Source organism: Pristiophorus japonicus, chromosome 6 (assembly GCF_044704955.1).
Source record: "Pristiophorus japonicus isolate sPriJap1 chromosome 6, sPriJap1.hap1, whole genome shotgun sequence".
Classification (NCBI taxonomy): domain Eukaryota; kingdom Metazoa; phylum Chordata; class Chondrichthyes; family Pristiophoridae; genus Pristiophorus; species Pristiophorus japonicus.
Genome location: NC_091982.1, coordinates 169,479,096 through 169,496,880, shown reverse-complemented (window position 1 = coordinate 169,496,880; position 17,785 = coordinate 169,479,096). Strand labels below are relative to the sequence as shown.

The window sequence follows — 17,785 nt, the reverse complement described above, 5'->3', positions numbered from 1 at the left end:
AAAATTCTCCCCAACATCCACAGCTGAAACTGAAGCAGTTTGTGTTAATGACCTTTTCCACTGATGTAGATTGAGTGCTGTCACACTGTTGTGCTCAGTACCTCTACCTGGACAAATCACTTAGATTTGAAACAGGATGAAAATCAACAGGAAAAATCTCAAAACTTCAGAGAAGGTAACTCAAGTACTGTATATACTAAGTAGTACAGGTTGAACCGCCCTTATCCGGCACTCTCTGGACCTGACATGTGCCAAAAAAGGGATTTTGCCGGAAAAAGGGAGGTCAGCCCAAGGGGGAGGCGGGAGGATGGCCCGAGGTTGGGGACGGGAGGCGGGGGGGGGGGGGGGAGGTGGAGAGGAGGAGGAGGTCGGTGCCCCAGGCGGGCCCGAAATGTTGGCGGGCCGCGAAGTGTCGGCGTGCCCTTGGCAAGCCGAGTTTCAGCGCGGCCCCCAAGTCGGGGTGGAGGTCAGCCACATTCTGCGCATGCGCCCCCGGCCACCAGAATCATGCCGGACGAGGGGTGGTGTCGGATAAGGGAGTCCTACCAAGGGCGATCCAACCTGTCGTCGTACTTAGTATACTACTACTACTTTGTATATACGGTGCTTGAGTTACCTTCTCTGAACTCAAGATTCTGAACTCCTGATATTCCAGCTCCCAAACTACATATTAAAGGGTGGAATATGCCTGTGCGTGGATTCTTTTAACGTGGGGTGGCCGATGCACACCAGCCACCACACGGGCTTGACAGAGCTCGGTCTTGATCCAGTGGCAAGGGTAAACCAAGTCGACTGGAGACCAAGCTCTGCTGCACGGACCTAGTGCGCGCACATATTCCTACTATCCATAGACCGCAATATGGGCTGCCGCTGGGTCCCGAATCCTGGGCCCCTCGCCCTCGCCCCCTCCTCATGGGCCCCGTGCCGCGCGTGCCCCCCCCTCTCCCATTGGGCCCCGCACCCTCACCCACTCCTGGGTCCCATACCCTCACCCCCTCCTGGGCCCCGTACCCTCGGCCCCCCTTGTGGGCCCCGATCATTTGCCGCGCCTCTGCTGTGCCTGGGCCCTACTGATGATCCTGCCCACGCTCCAATCAGTGACCTGGGTTTTGGTGATGTCGTCCAGTTGCCCCCCTCAAAACCATCACCCTCCTGGAACGGCTCGCACTGCATCTTGTAGTGGCATGCTCTTTTTATACCCCTGAATTGCGGCTGGTGTTTCCTCGCAGGTCAGGGCGCCACACTAGTTCCAGGGCCGCTCCTCTCTTTTTATACCCCGGACCTGCGGCTGCTGTTTCCTGCCACAGGTCGGTGGTATAAAAAGAGCGGAGCAGCCCTGGAACCAGCGTGGCACCCTAACCTATACTAAGTATTCATGTCCCCATGTACCCTTCTCTTAATGCGATGTGAAAATTGCATTTTAATGGCTCCTTCATGAGTAATGTGAATAATCAGTTTACTGTGTGAAATAATTGAAGTGAACATGCTTTGATCGTGCCGGCCACGGGAATCCCCTGGAGTGCATCTTCTCCCTAGCTTTGGTGTCGGTTTATTTAGTATTAACTACTGGCTCTGCCAAATTCAAAAGAAATGAACTTTCAAAAACAAGGTCTGTAAGCAGAGCAATCATACTGATGCCAGTGTTAGAATGGAATGGACGTATGAGGATCCCCTGCGTTGACATTATACAAGCACCCTTTCTTCTTTGGTTTACTGTATTAATTTTCACATGAATTGTTTTACTGGCCTCCACAGAGGAACCCCTAATTACAATTTTTCATGGTATTTTTACTTATTAAATTCAGTGTGGAACACATGGTAACATTTGCGGTATTTTACTCTTTTCCTTCTCATCCTTTGTAACTTAGATTTTTATAGTTACTGCGCTGTATTTAAAATAATGAGAAGTACTGCATTGTGCTTACCATATAACTGTGATGCTTCACTCTTTCAAATATTGTCCTTATATTGTATGATAACGTGTTAAAAAGACATGGCAGAATATGCATCCTGTAGGTTTTTAGTCTCTAAAAGTGCCTCTTTGTGTAGATAAGCTTACACTGAATTCCAAATAACGTATTACAGAATATAGTTTATTCCATAGTACTGATAACTCATATTTTTGCTTTGTCCATTGCGTGGTGGTGGTTATGGGAAGAATTGAAATATAAATTCAAGCACATAGTCATACGGTATTTCTTTGGATTCAAAATTATATTTTGTGATCCTTAACTTTCAGGGAGTCAACCAATGAAACAACCATTCATTCCGAAGTTACTGGTGAATTCGATGACCCAGAGGTGAAAGGGCGGAAACGCAGAGCTCGAGGTCCTGGCAGGCCCCCGGTATGAATATTGTCAGTAAAAACCACATATTGGTGTGTTCTGCATTCATAAGTTTATGCTGGAGATATCCAGAGCTAAGGAAGTGGATAAATCTATCAATTAAAACACCAGAGCAATGCAGTTCCTATAAGGGCACATCCTTCCAAATATTAAATTTACAAAAATGGAGCAAGCACCTTCATATTTTGATACTCTATGCCAAATTTGACAGCGTTCATTCATTGCTTTTAATTCCGTACATCACGGTCTGCTTTCCCATGTCTGCTTGTTGGAATAATGCATTTGTTCTCTACCTCTCAGTAAACCATGCTGAAGTAGCATTACTGCATCAAAGGAAAATATGTATGTATGTATGTTTACATTCTCGGGATATGGGCGTTACCTGCAATGCCGGCATTTATTGCCCATCTGTAGTTGCGCTTGAGAAGGTGATGGTGGGCCCGCCGCCTTGAACAGCTACAGTCCATGTATTGTAGGTACATCTGCAATGATGTTGGGTAGGGAGTTCCAGGATTTTGATCCAGTGATGAAGGAACTGTGATATGCATCCAAGTCAGGATAGTGTGTGACTTGGAGGTGTTCCCATGCACCTGCTGCCCTTGTCCTAGGTGGTGCAGCTCACGGACTTAAGAGGTGCTGCTGAAGAACTTTGGCAACTTTTTTAAAAATTTGTTCATGGGATGTGGGCGTCACTGGCAGAGTCAGCATTTATTGCCCATCCATAATTGCCCTTGAGAAGATGGTGGTGAACTGCCTTCTTGAACTGCTGCAGTCCGTGTGGTGAAGGTACTCCCACAGTGCTGTTGGGGAGGAAGTTCCAGGATTTTGACCCAGCGATGATGAAGGAACGGCGATCTACTTCCAAGTCAGGATGCTGTGTGACTTGGAGGGGAACTTCGAAGTGGTGGTGTTCCCATGCGCTTGCTGCCCTTGTCCCTCTAGGTAGTAGAGGTCGTGAGTTTGGGAGGTGCTGCCGAAGAAGCCTTGGCGAGTTGCTGCAGTGCATCTTGGAGATGGTACACACTGCAGCTACGGTGCGTTACTGGTGGAGGGAGTGAATGTTTAAAGTGGAGGATGGGATACTGATCAAGTGGGCTGCTTGATTGGTATGAGGCCTGAATGTGTCGAGCTTCTTGAGTGTTGTTGGAGCTGCACTCATCCAGGCAAGTTTATTCCATCACACTCCTGACTTGTAGATGGTGGAAAGACTTTGGGGAGTCAGGAGGTGAGACATTCAACACAGGATACTCAACCTCTGACCTGCTCTTGTAGCCACAGTATTTATGTTTCAGTTAAGTTTCTGGCCAGTGGTGACCCCCCAGGATGTTGATGGTGGGGCTTTGGCGATGGTAATGCTGTTGAAGGTCAAGGGGCGATGGTTGGACTCTTGCTTGTTGGAGATGGTCATTGCCTGGCACTTGTGTGGCACAATGTTATTTGCCACTTATCAGCCCAAGCCTGAATGTCATCTAGGTCTTGGGCGGGCATGGACTGCTTCAATATCTGAGGAGTTGTAAATGGCACTGAACATTGTGCAGTCATCAACGAACATCCACACTTCTGACCTTATGATGGAGGTAAGGTCATTGATGAAGCAGCTGAAAATGGTTGCGTCTTGGACACTGCCCTGAGGAACTCTTGCAGTGATGTCCTGGGGCTGGAATGATTGACTTCCAACCACCGCAACATGCTTCCTTTGTGCTAGGTATTGCTCCAGCCAGTGGAGAGTTTTCCCCCTGATTCCCATTGACTTCAATTTTACTAGGGCTCCTTGATGCCACACCCGGCCAAATGCTTCCTTGATGTCAAGGGCTGTCACTCTCTCCTCACCTCTGAAATTCATCTCTTTTGTCCATGTTTGGACCAAGGCTGTAATGAGGTCTGGAGCCGAGTGGTCCTGGCGGAACGCAAACTGGGCACCGCTGAACGGGTTATTGGTGAGTAAGTGCCGCTTGATAGCACTGTCGATGACACCTTCCATCACTTTGAGAGTAGACTGATGGGGTGGTAAATGGCCAGATGGGATTTGTCCTGCATTTTGTGGACAGGATATACCTATTTCCACATTGTCGGATAAATGCGACTAGAACAGTTTGGCTAGAGGCGCTGCTAGTTCTGGAGCACAAGTCGTCAGCACGACAGCAGAGATGTTGTCAGGGCCCGTTGCCGTTGCTGTTTCCAGTGCGCACAGCCTTTTCTTGATGTCACGTGGAGTGAATCGAATTGGGTGAAGACTGGCTTCTGTGATGGTGGGGACCTCAGCAGGAAGCCGATATGGATCATCTACTCGGCACTTCTGGCTGAGGATGGTTGCAAATACTTCAGCCTTGTCTTTGCCACTCACGTACTGGGCTCCGCCAACATTGAGGATGTGAATTTTCATGGAGCCTCCTCCTCCCGTTAGTTGTTCATTGGTCCACCACCATTCACAACTGGATGTGGCAGGACTATAGAGCTTTGATCTGATCTGTTGGTTGTAGGATCGCTTAGCCCTGTCTCTAGCCTGCTGCTTTCTGCCTTTTAGCATGCACCTAGTTCTGTGTTGCAGTTTCCCCAGGTTGGCACCTCATTTTTAGGTATGTCTGGTGCTGCTCCTGGCATGCTCTTCCACACACCTCATTGAACCAGGGTTGGTCCCCTGGCTTGATGTAATGGTAGAGTGAGGGATATGCCAGGCCATGAAGTTACATATTGTGGTGGAATACAATTCATGCAGCTCTGATGGCCCACCACGCCTCATGGATGCTCAGTTTTGAGCTGCTCGATCTGTTCTGAATCTATCCCATTTAGCATGGTGGTAGTGCCACACAACACGATGAAGAGTGTCCCCAGTGTGAAGACAGGTCTTCATCTCCACAATGACTGTGGTGGTCACAGCTACCAATGCTGTCATGGACAAATGCTTCTGTGACAGGTAGATTGGTGAGGACGCATTCAAGTAGCTTTTTTCCTCCTTGTATTGGTTTTCTCACCACCTGCCACAGGCCCAGTCTGGCAGCTATGTCCCTCAGGACTCGGTCAGTAGTGGTGCTACCGAACCACTTTTGGTGATGGACATTGAAGTCCTCCACCCAGAGTATATTCTCTGCTACTGTCAGTGCTCCTTCCAAGTGGTGTTCAACATGGAGAAGTACTGTTTTGCGGTAAGTGGTAATCAGCAGGAAGTTTCCTTGCTGCTGTGCATCCTGTGGTAAGGAACATTTGCGTCAGGTAATAGAAACATAGAAAATAGGTGCAGGAGTAGGCCATTCGGCCCTTCTAGCCTGCACCGCCATTCAATGAGTTCATGGCTGAACATTCAACTTCAGTACCCCATTCCTGCTTTCTCGCCATACCCCTTGATCCCCCTAGTAGTAAGGACCTCATCTAACTCCTTTTTGAATATATTTAGTGAATTGGCCTCAACAACTTTCTGTGGTAGAGAATTCCACAGGTTCACCACTCTCTGGGTGAAGAAGTTCCTCCGCATCTCGGTCCTAAATGGCTTACCCCTTATCCTTAGACTGTGACCTCTGGTTCTGGACTTCCCCAACATTGGGAACATTCTTCCTGCATCTAACCTGTCTAACCCCGTCAGAATTTTAAATGTTTCTATGAGGTCCCCTCTCATTCTTCTGAACTCCAGTGAATACAAGCCCAGTTGATCCAGTCTTTCTTGATAGGTCAGTCCCGCCATCCCGGGAATCAGTCTGGTGAACCTTCGCTGCACTCCCTCAATAGCAAGAATGTCCTTCCTCAGATTAGGAGACCAAAACTGTACACAATACTCCAGGTGTGGCCTCACCAATGCCCTGTACAACTGTAGCAACACCTCCCTGCCCCTGTACTCAAATCCCCTTGCTATGAAGGCCAACATGCCATTTGCTTTCTTAACCGCCTGCTGCACCTGCATGCCAACCTTCAATGACTGATGTACCATGACACCCAGGTCTCTTTGCACCTCCCCTTTTCCTAATCTGTCACCATTCAGATAATAGTCTGTCTCTCTGTTTTTACCACCAAAGTGGATAACCTCACATTTATCCACATTATACTTCATCTGCCATGCATTTGCCCACTCACCTAACCTATCCAAGTCGCTCTGCAGCCTCACAGCATCCTCCTCGCAGCTCACACTGCCACCCAACTTAGTGTCATCCGCAAATTTGGAGATACTACATTTAATCCCCTCATCTAAATCATTAATGTACAGTGTAAACAGCTGGGGCCCCAGCACAGAACCTTGCGGTACCCCACTAGTCACTGCCTGCCATTCTGAAAAGTCCCCATTTACTCCTACTCTTTGCTTCCTGTCTGACAACCAGTTCTCAATCCATGTCAGTACACTACCCCCAATCCCATGTGCTCTAACTTTGCACATCAATCTCTTGTGTGGGACCTTGTCGAACGCCTTCTGAAAGTCCAAATATACCACATCAACTGGTTCTCCCTTATCCACTCTACTGGAAACATCCTCAAAAAATTCCAGAAGATTTGTCAAGCATGATTTCCCTTTCACAAATCCATGCTGACTTGGACCTATCATGTCACCTCTTTCCAAATGCACTGCTATGACATCCTTAATAATTGATTCCATCATTTTACCCACTACCGATGTCAGGCTGACCGGTCTATAATTCCCTGTTTTCTCTCTCCCTCCTTTTTTAAAAATGACCATCTTCTAAGAGAGAACCTACCACCTAGCCTTGACATTGAATGGCATTACCATTGCCAAATCTCCCTCCATCAGTTTCCCGGTTGTCACCATTAACCAGAAGCTCAACTGGATCAGCCAAATAAATTCGATGGCTATTTCCACCAGTAACATCATCCGTCTCTGCTCCCAACTCGCCCAACTCTCATTGAAGCCTCTGTCAACTTGAGGCTCAATTGCTTCAACCATTTTCATCGTCCATTCAAATTCCACCTTGCATCAACTCTCATTTGTCAAAAACTCTGCTGCATCCTATTCTGCTCTATGTCCCTCTCCTTTACTACTTACTTGCTTACTCCCAATGGCTCCTTGAATTCAAAAACCTCATTCGCATTTACATGTTATTCTATGGCCTGGCCCCTCTCTACTTCTAGTCCTACTTTTCATCGTAGTACCATATATATATTTCCATCTTTTTAATATTTTTGTTGTTTTATTCGTCATATGCATTTATTGCCAGGGAGAGCATAATTAATCTTATCTCGTGGATCTAAATATCACTGCCTTTTAGCTTGCTGTCTCATTTCAAATGGTTAGAAATGGGCCTTCGCCTGAGGAATGGAGCAAAGACAGGTGTGGGAACAGACCCACAGGTGTCAAGACTACAGTAATGACACTGCGTAGAGTTTCAGGAGGGAGGCTTGAGCGAGGGACACCTAAAGATCGAACTGAATAGAGAACAGTGGGAAGTGTCTTGAGACTGCAGAAGGTAAAGAGCTGAAGATTCGTCAACATACAGATACCCTTGGTGTGATGCATATACTGTTGCATTCCTGTTGAGTCAAGCTTTAGATTGCAGTGGTATGGCTAAGTGTGGTGCTGCCAGCTAGTGGGGGAGGTTATTGATTTTGCATTTTGGAATAGGACATGGCGTGATCGGAGGGTGAAATAGGGAGGTTTGCTTGTTGCTTTTTAAATTGTTAATTATGTGCAGGTTTACTTTTAGGGGTACATAGTGGATGGGTGACTATATACCCCAGAAATCTGTTTGACTGAGCCAAACGCTTTCTATTAAGTCAGAAGTGGCAGTACCCAAATGGTTAAGGATGCTGCTTTGGTTCCTACTTATGGAATCTGGTTGAATGAACATAATTGAAGGATGGAGTCCACTCTGAGAGATGATTGGTTGAAGGGTCAGTAGTTTCTGTTTCTGCAATCTGGTGGAACAATGCCAACAACTTGTATTTTTTAGCGCTTTTAATGTAATAAAATGTCCCAAGGCGCTTTAGGGGAGTGACAAATTTACGCCGAACCACATAAGAAATTAGGGCAGATGAGCAAAAGCTTGGTCAAAGAGGTAGGTTTTAATGAGTGTCATAAAGGAGGAAGGAGAGGTACCGAAACGGAGAGGTTCAGGGAGGGAATTCCAGAGCATAGGGCCTAGGCAGCTGAAGGCACTACCACCAATGGTTGAGCGATTATAATCAGGGATGCTCAAGGATGAGAATTTTGAAATCGAGGTATTGCTTAACCGGGAGCCATTGTCGGTCAGTGAGCACAGGGTTAATGGGTGAACGGGACTTAGTGCGAGTTAGGACATGGGCAACCGAGTTTTGAATGACCTCAAGTTTATGCAGGGTAGAATGTGGGAGGCCAGGAGTGCGTTGGAATAGTAAGTCTAGAGATAACAAAGGAATGGGCAAGGGTTTCAGCAGCAGATGAGTTAAGGCGGGCCGGAGACAGGCAATGTTACGGAGGTGGAAATAGACGGTCTTAGTTATGCCATGCATATGTAGTCGGAAGCTTATTTCAGGGTCAAATATGATACCAAGATTGTGAACCATCTGGTTCAGTCTCAGACAGATGCTAGGGAGAGGGATGGAGTCGGTGGCTAGGGAACAGAGTTTGTGGTGGAGCCCGAAGACAATGGCTTTGGTCTTCCAAATATTTAATTGGAGGGAGAAAATTTCTGCTCATCCAGTACTGGATGTCGGACAAGCAGTGGGTCAGTTTAGAGACCGTGGAGTGGTCGAGAGAAGTGGTGGTGAGATCGAGCTGGGTGACGTCAGCATACATGTGGAAACTGATGCCGTGTTTTCGGAGGCAGCGTAAAGATGAGAAATAGAAGGTGACCAAGGGTATATCTTTGGGGGAACCCCAGAGGTAACGATGCAGGAGTGGGAAGAGAAACCATTGCAGGTAATTTTCCGGCTAAGATTAGATAGATAGGAATAGAACCAGGCGAGTGCAGTCCCGCCCAGCTGGATGATGATGGAGAGGTGTTGGAGGAGGATGGAGTGGTCAACTGTGTCAAAGGCTGCAGACTTGTCGAGAAAAACGAGGAGGGATAGTTTACCTTTGTCACAGTCATTCGCGAGAGCCTTTTTTCTTTATTGTGGTAAGGACGGAAACTGGATTGGAGGGATTCAAACATTCAGTTGCAGGAAAGATGGGCACAGATTTGGTCAAGGACTTGAGAGGAAAGGGAGGTTGGAGATGGGGCGATAGTTTGTAAGGACTGAGGGGTCAAGGCTTGTTATTTTGAGGAGAGGGTTGATGACGGCAGATTTGAAGGAGAGGGGGACAGTACCTGAGGAGAGTGAACCATTAACATCGGAGCCAGAAAAGGAAATTAGGTGGTCAGCAGCTTAGTAGGAATAGGGTTGAGGGAACAGAAAGTGGGTCTCATGGACAAGATGAGCGAAGAAAGGGTATGAGGGGAGATTGGAGAGAAACTGGAGAAAGATGTGTATTCGGAGCTAGGGCAGGAACCTTAGATGAAGTTTGGCCGGTGGGCCAGGGAGAGGAAGGGAAGTGGCAGAGGCAGCTGATCGGATGAGACCAAGAAATCCATGAGCTCCTCGCACTTGGAGGTGAGTGTGGAAGAGACAGAGGAGAAGGGTTTAAGATGATGGTTAGCAGTGGAAAATATTAGCCAGGGGTTATCTTTGCATTCCAAGATGATTTTGGAATAGTGAGTAGTTTTGGTAGACAAGAAGAAGACCCAATAGTGCTTTATGTGGTCCAGCCAGATCTGGCGGTGAATGACTAAACTAGTTGTCCCCCATATCCGTTCAAGTCTGCGTCCCTTGGACTTGAGAGAGCAAAGAGAGGGGCCATACCAGAAGGAACGGCCAGGTGAGAGAGAGTAATGGTTTTAATAGGGACTAGGGCACCAAAGGTGGTGGTGAGGGTGTTGTTGAGCAGATTGGTAGCTGCAGAAATAGAAACATAGAAATTTACGGCGCAGAAAGAGGCTATTTCGGCCCATCGTGTCCACGCCGGCCGACAAAGATGTAGTGGTGAATGGAGGGCCAAAGGCTGGACAGTTGAGATTTCGTAAGTACAGTTGTAAGTGAGTTTTTTCCAGGACCGTAAACCTAAGTAAGTAGGGTTGGGTTGGGTAAAGGGGGATGTGGGTCGAGATCAATACAAGAAAGTGGTCAGAGATGGCCTTATCTTCGATTGACACAGTGGGAGTAGCGAGGCTATAAGAGATGGCAAAGGTCAAGGGGAGTGGCCGTGAATATGGGTTGGGGAGTTCACATGGAGGATAGGAGGGTGGTGAACTCCAAGGAGAAAGAGCATGATGAATTGAGATGGAGGTAGAAATTGCCGATGATGAGAAGTTGCTCGGTGCAGAGGCTGAGGGAGGAAAGCAATGAGAATATCTCGGTGATGACATTTTTATCGTACTTGGGTGGGCGGTCGAGAACGAGAATTTTAAATGTGAGGTGAGACTTCAGAGGAGGGGAAAGACCCAGGTGTGATTTGGTGATGAGAACCACACCGCCGCCACCGGCGGTCTGGGCAGAGAAGCGAGGAAACACAAAGCAATACATGGACAGATACAACATTTAAAGAAATGCATAGTTTGCTTTTATGGTTGCCAAATATCTGAATACTAGTAAATGGCTTACAAAAGGAAAAAACACATGCTTTTGCAATGGTTGGTTGCTTTTAATTAATGTCGCAGGGCTAGAGTATAATTTTTCTCACATTAGAAAAGTGACTGATGATTTGGAAACCTGTTGGAAATCTGTAAGCAATTTCCATCTAGGAATGTAGAATTGAAAAACAGCACTTGATAGGATCCTAGTGAAAGTTGGGCAGGGAGGGTGGTCACTTTTAGCCCATCCATTGATGTGAATGGATGGATGTTTAGAGCCAATGTTTGGGGACCCAGCTGAAGTTGGGGAAGAAGAAGGAAAGTATGGAAGATGAAAAATTTGCAGTATTCATTCTCTGCGAGCGAGTGTGATGTAGTGCAGAGCCACACCAGCCAGCGAGGTTCTGGGTTTGAGTCCTGACTGCTGCTGTGATACCATATGGTTGAGACATTACATTCAAGGGAGGAGGAATCCTGATGGTATATTGTTCCTATCGAACCTGGCCAAATAAGCTTGCAATTTTACACAGGTGAAGGAAGATTAATTTGTATATGTTCTGACCAAATGGAATAGGGTGCCTTTGGTTTCTGGGTTGGATTAATTACTTTTTCGCAACAATAAGTTCACTAAAGAAAGACTGCTCACATTAGGTGTAACGATCTCTGTTCGTAACATTTTTGCTTCCAGCTCATGGTGAAAATAGGCAGTCAGCTTTGAATACACTGCTTGTTCCTGAAATTTTAACAATAACTGAGCTAAATAAGAATTCAAAAGTTGTGAAGGTACCCTTTTTAACTTTAAAAACAGTCTGTTTATTCTCTTTTCCAAGACTGCTAAGAAAGCAAGACGTACTCCTGGAGAGAGAAGTCGTGCAGGGACAGGTGGCAGAGCAAGTCAAGGAAAGGCTAATGGTCACCATCAGCAAAATGGAGAAGTTGAACCAGTCACACTGTTTGAGGTGGTGAAAATGGGAAGGAGTGCCATGCAGGTAAATGAAAAATAAAATATCTTCTGGACTATTCCCCGCAATCTTTTTACATGGAACGAAAATGCTAATTATTTCTGACACTTGCTAATTAAGTTACAAGCATGTTACAGGAATGATTTAAACAAAGTTGAATCCATTTCCATACATTCCTGAAGATTCTATATTTGGAAAGGCAACAAGACCGGATTTATATATCCAATTGAGGAGGGAAGAGGCCATATGGGTCGAACTGAAAAATAAAAAAGGGGCGATCACACAGCTGGGTGTGTATTATAGACCCCCAAACAGTGGGAGGGAGATAGAAGAGCAAATATGTAAGCAAATTTCTGTGAAGTCCAAAAACCATAGGGCAGTAATAGTAGGGAATTTCAACTATCCTAATATTGATTGGGGCAAATATAGTGTGAAAGGTATAGAGGGTACAGAATTCCGAAAATGCATTCAAGGGAACTTTTTTAGCCCGTATATAACAAGCTCAACACGAGAGGGCGTGTTTCTGGATTTAGTTTTGGGGAATGAAGGTGGGTAGGTGGAAGTGTGTCAGTGGGAGAGCACTAGGGTGCCAGTGACCGTAATTCAGTCAGATTCAAGGTAGTTATGGATAAGGACAAGGATACACCAGGAATAAAAGTCCCAAATTGGGGAAAAGCTAACTTTGCTAGGTTGGGAAGTGATTTGGCCACAGTGGACTGGAAACAGCTACTTGACGGTAAATCAGTGTTGGAACAGTAGGAGGCATTCAAGGAGGAGATCCAGAGGACTCAGGCCAAACATGTGCCCTTAAAGAAAAAGGGAGAAAATAACAATTCTCGAGCCCCCTGGATGTCTAGGGACTTAACGGGAGGATAAAGAAAAAAAGGGATGCTTATGTCATATACCGACGGCGAAATACTGTAGAATCTCTGGAGGACTAAAGGAAGTTTGGAGGTGAAATTAAAAAGGATATTGGGAATGCTAAGAGACAGCATAAAAAATTCTTGGCAAGTAAAATCAAGGAAAACCCAAAGATGTTCTATAAATATATTAAGAGCAGGAGGATAATTAAAGAAAGGGCCTATTAGAGACCATGAGAGTAATCTGTGTGTGGAGGTGGAAGATGTGGGTATGCTTATTAATGAATACTTTGTGTCTGTTTTCACAAAGGAAAGGGGCAATGTAGATACTGCTGTCGTGAAGGAGTGTGAAATTCTGGACGAAATAGACATTGTGAGAGAGGAGGTATCGGGGGGTTTGGCAGCTTTGAAAGTGGATAAGTCCCCACAGGCATAGAATGCAAGAGCAGGGAGGTTATGCTTAAATTATATAATACACTAGTTAGGCCACAGCTGGAATACTGCGTGCAGTTCTGGTCGCTGTATTATAGGAAGGATGTGATTTTACTGGAGAGGGTGCAGAGGAGATTTACGAGGATGCTGCCTGGAATGGAAAATCTTAGCTATGAGGTCACATTGGATAGGCTGGCTTTGTTCTCCTTGGAACTGAGGAGGCTGAGGGGAGACCTGATTGAGGTGTATGAAATGTTGAGGGGCCTGGATATAGTGAATAGCAAGGACCTATTTCCCATGTTGGAGGGGTCAATTACGAGGAGGCATAAGTTTAAGGTGGTTGGTGGAAGGTTTAGAGGGGATTTGAGGGGAAGCTTCTTCACGCAGAGGGTTGTGGGGGTCTGGAACTCGCTGCCTGGAAGGATGGTGGAGGCAGAAACCCTCACCATATTTAAAAGGTGCTTGGATGTGCATTTAACCTGCAGGGTTACGGACCGAGAACTGGTAAGTGGGATTAGACTGGATAACCTCTTGTACTTACCATTGTGTCTGCGCCAGCCAACATCATGGAATCTCCTGGACTAGTTTCGATCGCCTGAATGGGTCGGAGAGGAATTTTCCCAGATTTTGTTTCCCCAATTGGCCTGGGTTTTCACCTGGTTTTTTTGTCTTTCCCAGGAGATCACATGGCTGCGGGTGGGGTGGATTGTAAAATGTTGCGATACATGGGGTATTGCAGTTGTGTGGGGTGGACTGGTTGGGCCGGATGCTCTTTACCTGTCTACCATTGTTCATAGGTTTATATGTAACCTTCAGGGCTGCTGACTGAGGGCCGTGTGGCTCTCTGTCAGCCGGCGGGGACACGATGGGCCGAAATCGCCGCCTCCTGCGCTGTAAATTTCTATGTTTCTAATTGGGATCTGACCTAATTATTCACTTCTAAGTTTTCTGGTGAGGCCACAAGTGGAGATACCTACAGTGCCCCCATACAGTAGTCCATTAATTACAGTTTCTTTTTCAGGTAAAGTTTAAAAAATATATACTTTTCAAGAACTACTGTCATTATCTGCAATCTACTTTTTTTTTTAAAAGAAGCAAATTATACTGTCCTACTATTATGGTTTGGAATAATCTTTTTAACAGTATTGCTAATAGCATCAGTACTGCAGAAGAGACAAAGTAGTTCTAGCTAAGAGAATCAGCCCCCATTTATATGCTGTGTAGATTCAGCAATTTCGAACACAATATTGTGAATGTGCAAGATTTGTATTAGTAAAGTTGCAATTGTGACCTTGCCATTTGGTAGCAAACCTTCCCTGATAGAATACATTGAAGCAGCCTATTTTATATTAAATGGAGCTGCCTTTTAGGCAAGGCTGCAAAATTTTAAAAATGGGATAAGATTTGCTGTGGCACGAAGGATTAAGGCAACAGTTTGTTTCTGCGATGGGGAAAGATCCAAGAATGAATAATTATCTTGTGCTCTTGGAGCCAATTTCTCCATCCTGCTCAAGGGATCTAAAAAAGAACCAAAAAAGAATGTGTTGCGAGTTTATATTTTGAATGGGGAATGCTGCAATCTGTTCCTATTCCTAATGTCATGAGCAGAATGGTAATAAGTGGAAGTTCTATAGAAACTTTCTGTTTAAGTGTGTGTCTGTGTGTATATAAATGTAAAATATCTTGCCTTGCATCATCGTGTGAGTTGGAGGCTAGAGTTCAGTTGTACATACTTGGCCTTTAAGTTGGCTAACAAGCATTTCTAAATGCACTAATGGACATACTGGCAGTGACCTTGCAGTAAAAGTACAGACCAGAGTGTTTATGGTGATATCTGTGTTGCATGTAACATTTTAATCTATAATACCCAAGCACAGCAAAATCTTGTGGGGAAAAGTTATTGTGAAGTGTTTTACGATGAAAAGTTGTAGGTTATCAGCTGCTGTAAATACCCAATGTGAGGTTTATCCAACTTTCGTAATTAATTGATGGTAACAATTCTCTCAACAGTCTGTGGTTGATGACTGGATAGAATCATACAAGCAGGACAGGGACATCGCACTTTTGGACTTAATCAACTTTTTCATCCAGTGCTCAGGATGTAAAGGTAAATCTAAAGGCCTTGAAGTATTCACTGAAGAGCTGTAATATGTCTATGCCATAAAAAATCCATTGCATCAGGGAATTTTTTTGTGATTTATTCCAACTAAGCAACATTTTTGCACCTTGAGGCCTAGCCGTATTTTTGTACAAGCTATATAATTTTTTACGAGAAGTATATATCACGAAAGTAATATAGTAAATGCCTAATGACTGACTTTTTGTCTATTCATCAAGCTCTATCTGATTTTGTATAACTAACTTACCGTTGAACAGTCGAATACAGTAATATATTTGTTTCCATTAACAATGTCTGCTCTAACTGACTCACTAGCTCCCCCTATGTAATGTAAACAAAAGAGTTCTACAAAGAAATCAGTAATAAATAATTGGGAGTCTTTTCAGTCTTTTTCAAGTAATTGATTTTTAAAAAACTATTATTTGATATTTTTCATGTTCAGTTGTTAGTCATGTTTCATAAAGGATTATGTCCTCATTTATTGGACCAAATACATCAATTTTCCATGAATAGATTTTAATTACATTCATGTTGAGTTTTTCTTACGCAGCTAAAAATTGTTTCCAATCCTGACTTAACTGCTAAGTGAAATAAAGAGGATAGAGTTTATCATAGAATATTAAGCGCATTTTTGAAAAATATTTATTATAGTAAATTACCATAAAGTTGTGTTTATTGATTTTTTTAAAGTAAATGAACTGGAAGTGTAGGTTTTCAACTCTTCGGTACAGTTGCTCACTGGTTTAATGAAAGTCACAGGTGTACCAGTGCAACCAATAAACTCAAGTAAGAAAAAAAGAAAGACTTGCATTTATATAGCGCCTTTCATGACCACCAGATGTCTCAAAGTGCTTTACAGCCAATTAAGTACTTTTGAAGTGTAGTCACTTTTGTAATGTGGGAAACATGCGATGTTGTGGGAGACACAACTATAATTGGAGGTACTTCTAACTGTGCAGAAGTACAAATTTGTTTTGTACAGTTTCCTGTAGTGAAAGTTGTGATTTTTCTCTATTTTGTGGTTTGTTACATCAACTATTTAAGTGGTTGGTTTTGTAACATATATATTCCTGTTAATGCTGCAGCTGGACCTGCTTTGGTTATGCAAGACATAATCTGTGACCATATGTGACTTGAAATCCAAACATTTTATTTTACTTTGTTTCCACTGTATACTTATACTAGCTTGAGTAGAAGTTTACATTGGTGCTTTGTGAGACTCATCGGTCATTATTATATTCAGGGATCTATCTGTAACATTTAAATAATTGATACATAATTTACAGCATACATACATTCCTTTAAGTCACAAAAATCCCACGGGAATAGTGGTCCAACCATGGCTAACGAGAAGTTAAAGATAGTATTAGATTAAAAGAATAAGCTTATAATGTTGCCAAAAAGAGTAGTAAGCCTGAGGATTAGGAGGATTTTAGGATTCAGCAAAGGAGGACCAATAAATTGATGAAAGAGAAAAAAGAATGAGAGTAGATTAGCAAGAGACATAAAAACAGATTGTAAATGTTTCTATAGGTGTGTAAATAGGAAGAGATTAGTGAAAGTAAATGTGGGCCCATTAGAGACAGAGATAGGAGAAATTATAATGGGCAATATGGAAATGGCAGAGATATCAAACAAATACTTTGCACCTATCTTCACAGTAGAAGATACAAAAAAGCATTCCGGAAATAATGGGGAACCAAGGGTCGAGAGAAAGTGAGGAACTTAAATAGTACTGGAGAAATTAATGGGACTAAGTGCTGTCAAATCTCCTGGATCTGGTGACCTGAATCTTAGGGTTATAAAAGAGGTTGCTGCAGAAATAGTGGATGAGCTGGTATTAATTTTCCAGAATTCCCTAGATTCTCGAGCAGTCCCCAAGGTTCGGAAGGTAGAAAACATAACCCCGCTATTTAAGAAAGGAGGAAGAGAAAAAAATGGGGAACTATAGGCCAGTTAGCCTGACATCAGTAGTAGACAAAATGCTAGAATCTATTATTAGGGACATGGTAGCAAGGCACTTAGAAATTTGTAATATGATCAGGCAGAGTCAGGTTTTATGAAAGGGAAGGTGTGTTTGACAAATCTGTCAGTTTTTTTGTAGATGTAACTAGTAGGATGGATAAGGGGGGAACCAGTGCATGTAGTGTGTTTGGATTTTCAAAAGTATTTGATAAGCTGCCACACGAGGTTATTACACAAAATTAACACTCATGGAATTGAGGGTAATATATTGGCATGGATTGAGAATTGGTTAATGGACAGAAAACAGAGTAAGAATAAACTGGACTTTTTCGGGTTGGCAGGTGTAATGTATTTACTTCATGGGTTCTTTGCTTAAGAATTCATAGCAACACATTACTATTAAGAACTAGTTGATTTATTAGCAAAGGTTTAACAATTACACTACACATTACCAATTCATCCACCATGCTCGCAACCAACTGCCTCATCATGGACACCCTGATCCCAACTGGCTGGGGTTTTATTGAGTCTTGTGAATATCACATGACTGGCTAAGCCACTCACAACTCTACCAGCCTGA

The 17,785-nt window shown here is 44.1% G+C and overlaps 1 protein-coding gene across 2 annotated transcripts in view; it reads left to right on the top strand.

The window, feature by feature from the left end:
• The window catches only part of stag1a (STAG1 cohesin complex component a), a 190,770-nt gene that overhangs the window by 114,147 nt on the left and 58,838 nt on the right, over positions 1 to 17,785 (top strand). For both annotated transcript variants that reach the window (XM_070883373.1, XM_070883374.1), the window contains 3 exons: positions 2,240 to 2,345; positions 11,698 to 11,856; positions 15,132 to 15,228. In XM_070883373.1, the coding sequence (XP_070739474.1) occupies positions 2,240 to 2,345; positions 11,698 to 11,856; positions 15,132 to 15,228 (362 nt within the window). The remainder of the gene's footprint in view (positions 1 to 2,239; positions 2,346 to 11,697; positions 11,857 to 15,131; positions 15,229 to 17,785) is intronic.